This window comes from Capricornis sumatraensis, chromosome X (genome assembly GCF_032405125.1).
Source record: "Capricornis sumatraensis isolate serow.1 chromosome X, serow.2, whole genome shotgun sequence".
In the NCBI taxonomy this organism is placed as follows: Eukaryota; Metazoa; Chordata; class Mammalia; order Artiodactyla; family Bovidae; genus Capricornis; species Capricornis sumatraensis.
The window spans coordinates 103,278,341-103,285,923 of NC_091092.1; the positions used below are offsets into that span (position 1 = coordinate 103,278,341).

A 7,583-nucleotide genomic window follows, 5' to 3' on the forward strand; every position below is an offset into this window, starting at 1 on the left:
CTTCCTTCTTGCCAGCATTTCCAGTTAGTACAGAACTGTGAGTTCCCCTTTCTGGTAGCCTGAGACGGTAAGACAGAGAGCTGGGCTGAGAACACAGTAACTTGACTGACAGCATAGGGGGAGGGCCCAGGCTGGTATCACAGCTCTTTCTGTTCAGTTATTCCAAGTGCTGAGTGCAGGGTGTGGTCCGTGTGTGCTTGATGAATATTCCTTAACTAAAGGGTCAGCTGATAGTGCAGAGGTATTCATAGATATAAATATTCATTACATTGTTAACCAAGATTGGTCCTTTGTTATGAGGTTTAAGAAGGAAATTTGAACATTGTTATGGAAGTTCAAAGACATCATTTTCTTTCAGCAACTTCACAGATTCACTCTGTTCCTCTTACCCCAAAAGTCATCCACTTTCAGCTTTGTCCTATTTGTTTCTTGAACTGCAAATCCCTGTCCTGTTGTGTGCAGTAGTCTGTGGGATTAGCTTTACCCTCACCTTCCCCCACGTCTGCTCATCTCCAAAGCCAGTGGGCTTCCCTTGTAGCTCGGCTGGTAAAGAATCTGCCTGCAATGTAGGAGACCCAGGTTTGATTCCTGGATTGGGAAGATCCCCTGGAGAAGGGATAGGCTACCCACTGTAATATTCTTGGGCTTCCCTAGTAGCTCAGAGGGTAAAGAATCCACCTGCAGTGCAGGAGACCTGGGTTTGATCCCTGGGTTGGGAAGATCCCCTGGAGGAGGAAATGGCAACCCACTCTAGTATTCTTGCCTAGAGAATCCCCATGGAAAGAGGAGCCTGGTGGGCTATAGTCCATGGGGTCGCAAAGAGTTGGAGATGGCTGAGTGACTAAGCACAAAAGCACAGCGGTGCTGAGCTAGGCCATGTTGCCCCTGGATCTTCAGGGACAGACTTGCCACATTCCCCGCTGCCTGGAGAAAGTGCTTCCAGTCCGAGCCCAAGTGAAGCCCTGCTCCTTTGCTTACTCAGCTGCCCATCAAGGATGTGATTTTTAGGGAATGGGGGTGGGGGATATATTTGGGGTATTTTTACATTAAAATGCATTGAACGTAATTGTGTAAAACCTGGATGAATGCACATATGCCTGTAACTTCCTGCTTTCATCTTTCATGCTACTATTTGGTCTTTAATCTTGCTTTTTCTTTCTCCCTTTATTTCATGGAATACCTTTAGAAGACTTCAGTAATACAGTGGCAATTTTCTTTCATCTTGGAACCCCCCCCCCCAACCAAACTAAGAAACTTCATGAAATATTTCATAGTTTCTAGATATAAAGTAACAAACCTTGGGATCAAATCAAATATTGATTCACTAACCAATTTAAGATCTGGTTTCTCGCCTTAGGAACTTTGGGTTATGAATACTTTCATTTCATTCCTCTTGTATCTATTTAGTTTTTCCTTATCTACCAAACAAACATTTATCAAGTGTCAGCCACATGTCAGGCACTGAAGTAGATGCAAAAGTGAAGATTTGTACAGTATGGACAATGGTATGTGAGCTCTCATCTTACTGGATTTATTGTCTGCTCTGATGAATTAAATGAATTCAGGGAATTCCCTGGTGGTCCAGTGGTTAGGACTCAGTACTTTCACTGCATGAGTCCCAGGTTCAATCCCTGGTGTGAGGGACTAAGATCCCGTGACCCACGAGGTGTGGCCAGCATTTAATATAAGAAGACACGTCCAGAGGGGGCTTTAAAGCAAACTGTGTGTACAGGAACATCAACCTTCTGGATCTCTGTACGAGGGCACAGAGCGTGCACAGAAGGGTGTTCACAGCAGTCTTGGCAGGCGGCCATGGAGAGAGGACCGGTTAAATAATCACAGCACATCCATGTTGCCGAGAATTGCACGACTGTTAAAAAAGGAGGAGGTAAGGCTGCCATGCTTTGATAGGAAATGATGTCTAAGACATACAGATAGAAAAGCAGAATGTATAACAATGCATAGTGTGCTATAAAACTATGGCGCTTTCAGATAACGGAGATCTGGAAAGCTGTGTGCTTTTCCCAAGCTTTTTTCCCAGGTCACCTCTGCGAGAAGAATTGGGGTCAAATTTGGCTTTTCTGTCCTTGGCACACTCCCATATGGAATTTGAATGACAACGTGCACTCCTGTATTTTGAAATTTTTTCATTAAAATTTTGTATTTCAAAATAATAGACATAAACTCAAGCTGCAAGACCTATGTGTCACATTTGCTGGAATATATTGTGGTCTACATTATTGTGGGTGTCAGCTCCCCCTCCAGGGGCATTTGTGAGTTGTCAGGGTCAGGAGAAGCCCAGGAAGTAGCTTCCTTCCCACACAGTGCTGTTTCATCTCCAGATGGCTTGTTTGGGTCCAGCAGTGCTATGCACACCTGGCCTCTCCCTGGTACATGGTATAAGGTTCATAGTTTTGAAAGAATTAGAGGAGCAAAATGGTTGTAGCATTCAAGTTGCAAGGATAATGCAGTTCTTTGGATTTTATCTTGGGCTTTGCCGGGAAAGTCAGAAGACCTCAAGACAAAGACGTTTATGTATTAAACTCAATACAAAACCGCAATGCTGGGAAATAACCGAAGTGTGTCAGTAACGAAAACTTCTGGAACAAGAGCTCTGCCAATTTGGGAAATGTTATTGCTTCATAAAGCAATGGTAGAGACCTGTAGACAGTTTGAAGTCAAATTGTCAAGGACAGAAAGGATTATGTTTGAGAGTTTGGGGGGATTATGAAATGATTATTACCCTAATGATTTGAAGAGTGCATTTTTATTAAAGTATTAATCACTTACATGGCTGTAAACACTAATATCCTAGACAACAAAGGGTTGGAGCTCTGAGCTGGGTGGGCGTACTACAAATTAGATCCTGTAAGTGAAGCCTTGCATTAGAATGGAGGCGTTGCAATCTTTGGGATTTTTTTTCTCTGTTTTGGCTTCTAAATTATGAATGTAGAGTAACAGAAAATTATCAGCAGGGATTACTCCCTTTCCCCTTACCCGGTTAATTAGAAACCTCCCTGCTCTCATATGTCTTCAACAGACAGTGGCCCTTGATTGAAATGCAATACTCAAATTACAAAATATATTTTGTAAAACAAATCTAGAAATATATTAATTTCTACTCATGTGAGAGCGAAGGGGGAAAATCCTTTAAAGTTTCAATAAAAATCTTGATACCAATGTTATGATTCATTTCAGAACTTTTAGAACTGCTTTTTATTATGGTATGTCTGAACTATCTGAAATATTAGAAGCTACCATGTCTTCCAGAGACTTCTTTCCTGCTTCTCAAAAACCATCCTCTATGATATATGCTTGTTTGTAATGATTGCACAATTATAAACTGAGCATTTTGTGACATCTCTTGGGGAAGGTGGGCAGTGATCTTGCATGATTTATTACTTTCTACTGAGTTTCAGAAAGGTATGAAAATTTTTACTTCAGAACCGTGTGGTAGCCAGCCTCCAAGATGGCCCCTGATGATCCCTTCCTCCTGCTATCCCTACCCTTCTGCTCTCTTCCCATAGTGCACCAAGGTTGGTCCATGTGACCAAGCAAACACAGCTGAAGTGATAGTATGTCACCTCCCAGGTTAAGCTATAAAAGACTACAACTTCCATCTTGGACTTTCTGTCTCTTGGAACACCTTCTCTGGGGGAAGCCATGTTGTGAGCAGCCCTATGGCCCACATGACAAGGAAGTGAAGCCTCCTGCAAACAACTGTGTGAATGAGCTTGGAAGTGAATCCTCCAGCCCCAGGCAAGTTTTCAGAGACTGCAGCCCCAGCCGACAGCTGAAAGACCAAGCCAGAAGCACTTAAGCCCCTCGCAGATAGCTGACCCTCCAAAACTCTGTGTGAGATATTTGTTGTTTTAAGCTAAGTGTGGGGGTGATCTGTTACACAGAATCAGATAACTCATACGCTGTCATTTTGCAGAGTTTGTTTTTTACCCTGTATGCAAAATGTGAAATGCAGAGACTGCCTCCAAAGAGGACTGTTGCTTAGATGCCACAGAAGGTAAACTTGGGCCTGTCTTGTCCAAAATCTGATGTCTTCAGAAGCTTTCAGAGTTGTTTTCAGTGTCTTTGCATTTGAAATCTTTGACAGAAGCAGGGTGTAAGCACCTTTGAACGCTTGCATTGATTGAGGTTCCCCAGTAGATCCCTTTGGAACCTCCTGCATTCTCCCAAGGGATTTGGGGGATTTGGGATCAAATCCTAGAGGGCAGCCTCTGCTGTAGAGGTAATGGCCTCACACCCACAACCCCATCCTTATCTTTTTCCCTTCTCACGCTCCCAGGTTTAAGCAAATCCTTGAGCACTCATAGGATTCCTAGCCTGGGTGTGTGCGCGCGCGTGTGTGTGTGCATGTGCATGCACTTAGTCATATCCAATTCTTTGTGACCCCATGGACTAGCATGGATGTGTGTGTGCTTAGTCATGTCTGATTCTTTGAGACCCCATGGACTACTGTAGCCCGCCAGGCTCCTCGGTCCATGGGATTCCCAGGCAAGAATACTGGGGTCAGTTGCCATTTTCTTCTCCAGGGAATCTTCCTGACCCAGGGATCAAACCCATGTCTTCTGCATCTCCTGCACTGGCAGGTGGATTCCTTACCACCAAGCCATTTAGGAAGTCCTCCTAGAGAGGGATACCCTGGGCTAATACTGTTGACCACTGACCCTCACCCCCAACCCTAGCTAGCATGCAACACTGGGTGGTAAGTTCACCAGTTTTACAAACTGCCATTTCCCCCATTTTTAGGCATGAGGAAAAGAGGAAAGGATTATGATTTGTTTTTATTTTCTATTTACCAAGAATTCCGGTTTGATAGCCACTGACCTCAGAGTTGTTAATCTTGTTTCCATGGAAGGTTCTAGCATTGTTCTCGGTCACCAAGAGATTCTATGGTCTCTTGCTAAGTACACCTTAAAAGTCTAAGTTGGATATCACTGAATTCATTTAAACCCACTTGGAAATATTTACCTCAGTAGAAATAGCCCTTGAATTTATTGGTATAAAGAGATTGTGGCTATATCAAGTTTTTAAAGTCATATTCTACTAAGCACCCTTATTTAAACCTGAACACCCAAAACAAGTGCCAAAAACGTTCTCAAGAGAGCTTTTTTTAAAAAAATCAGTACTTTGAAGTGTTTTTCATTCACTCTTCCTCCCCTACATAAATTAACCCTCGAGTTGCAGGCCCGGCGTAGAGGAAGACTAGCCAATCTACCCTCAACTTCTAACAACCATTTTATTTCTCCACGAAATAAATGATACTCAACAGTGTCAGTTCTGTGCTATTTGCCATGTTTTATTAACCGAACTGCAGGTTTCAATCAAATTTGCACTGTTTGAGAGTCAAAACCAAACTTTTTAATTTTTCTTTAGGAAGATTAGTTCAGTGCATGGAAGCTGCAGAGATTCGATCAGGCCACTCAATCACGGTCCCAGGTCACTAGATAACAGCAGGTGATCTCCGGGCAGTTGCTGTCAGCCACAGGGTCTTCAGCTGCAGGGGTGGTAGCTGCAGTAGAATCCACAGAGCCGGTAGAGGTGGCAGAGACAGCAGCAGTGGTGGTTGCCGGGGTGCCACCGCCATAGTGGTAATTCAGGTAGCGGACTGCCTGAATACTCTGTGCCACCATGTTGGTGCCGTGACATGCCATCAGCAGCAAATTGCGAGGCTGTACACGGTAGGCGAAGCGCATAAAGGCCATCGAGTAGAAGATGAGCGCAGTTGTCATGCGGCCACTGATGATGTCTGGTGATGCCCTCATGTCCCTGAAGGCAGCCAGCGGGAGGCCCCAGTTGGCCACTGGACCCCAGAAGTGAGTGCTGGTCAGGTAATCTCGGAACTCCTTAGTCTTTACGGTCTCCATCGCCTTCCGGCACAGAGCCACCACTGCTGCCATGATCGCTAAGGCTTGCGAGCACCAACAAACGGACAGCTAACCGACACTGACGTGGGGCGTAGAACCTGGAACCTCAGCCTATCCTGAAGCTGCATTAGCCCCAAGTCTCGCACCTACACGCGACAGCCGTAAAGCATGCCAGACTGCACGTGCCACTGTGCTGCGTTCCTTTGAGGGTAGAAGCGTGGCCTGCCCTCGTGACTTTGTGTTTCTGCCGTAAAGTGCACCAGAGGGCACGTGCCACTGTCATGTCCGTCTTTGGGAACAGGAAGTGTGGCCTCGCCTTCGTGCCTTTGCGTGACTGCCGTAAAGTGTGTAGAATGTGCATGCATTGCGCGGGCAATAGTGATTTAAGCAAAGATGCGCGTACAACCTTGTCTTTCCCTCCGTGGTGTGCTGCCGCCACTTGAAACCTTTCAGTGCTCCAGGTGCCGGCGGCGGAGACGGTGGTCTAGCTTACCACTTCTCAGGTACAAGGGAAACTCTGCTTGCTCTCTCTAGTCTGTGGACTGCATTAACTGCTGCTGCTAAGTCACATCAGTCGTGTCCGACTCTGTGCGACCCCGTAGACGGCGGCCCACCAGGCTCCGCTGTCCCTGGGATTCTCCAGGCAAGAACACTGGAGTGGGTTGCCATTTCCTTCTCCAATGCATGAAAGTGAAAAGTGAAAGTGAAGTCGCTCAGTCATGTCCGAATCTTCGCGACCCCATGGACTATAGCCTACCAGGCTCTTCCATCCATGGGATTTCCCAGGCAAGAGTACTGGAGTGGGTTGCCATTGCATTGACTAGATGTTGATATAAAATTCTTCAAGTACAGAATTTTCTCTGTACAATTTGCCTGAGTTACCTGCGAATATTTCACCTCTATATATTTCAGTGTCTGGCTCTTCACAAGGACATTCTCCAAACCACAATAATCTCAGATGCTTAACATTTAGTACAGCATTATCAGCTAATAAGCAGTGCATATTTAAATAGTTTTATGGCTGTTTATTTCTTTTTTGTTGGAGGGGGAAAATTCAGGATCCACTCAAGATTCACATGTAGTTATATTTTTTAGATTAACCTCCCTTAATCTAGAAGAGTTCCCCAGCTTTTTTTTTTCTTCTGTGATGTGATATTTTTGAAAAGTACAAGTCAGTGGTTTCAGAATGTCCTTAATTTGGATTAGTCAGTTTTATCTTAATTAAATTTAAATTGAATGTTTTTTTGGTAAGAATACTACACAGATGTGGTTGTCTTTAATATATTACAATGGGAGGCACCTGATATCATTTGTTTCCATCATTGGTGACTGTGAGTTTGATCATGTGGTTAAGGAATTGCCTGTCATGTGGTTAAGGAATTGCCTGTCAGGTTTCTCCATTATAAAGGTACCTTTTCCTCTCCTCTCTGGAGCCTCTTTTGAGAGTGGATGAATATTCTGTTCTCCCAAGTCTTTCACCTAACAGTTAATATCCATTGATGAAAATTCTTAATGACAAAACTGATGGTGGTCTTCCCAGTGTTTTCTACTTTTTCCAGTAAAAATGATGAGTTGAAAAGTAATTAAGTATACATTGAAATATTAATGGGCTTCCCTGGTGGCTCAGCTGGTAAAGAATCCTCCTGCAATACCGGAGACCTGGGTTTGATCCCTAGCTTGAGAAGATCCTCTGGAGAAAGG

At 44.3% G+C, this 7,583-nt stretch overlaps 1 protein-coding gene across 1 annotated transcript; it reads right to left on the reverse strand.

Annotated features, from left to right (window-relative positions):
• Window positions 1-5,438: 5,438 nt before the first annotated feature.
• Window positions 5,439-5,915, reverse strand: MPC1L (mitochondrial pyruvate carrier 1 like). Its single transcript, XM_068963029.1, has one exon. It carries the CDS (start codon window positions 5,913-5,915, stop codon window positions 5,439-5,441), a length of 477 nt encoding a protein of 158 aa, XP_068819130.1.
• Between the last annotated feature and the right edge of the window lie 1,668 nt (window positions 5,916-7,583).

Excerpts from the sequence above, each read along its gene's own strand:
- MPC1L (XM_068963029.1), bottom strand. The coding sequence starts at position 5,915 with ATGGCAGCAGTGGTGGCTCTGTGCCGGAAGGCGATGGAGACCGTAAAG.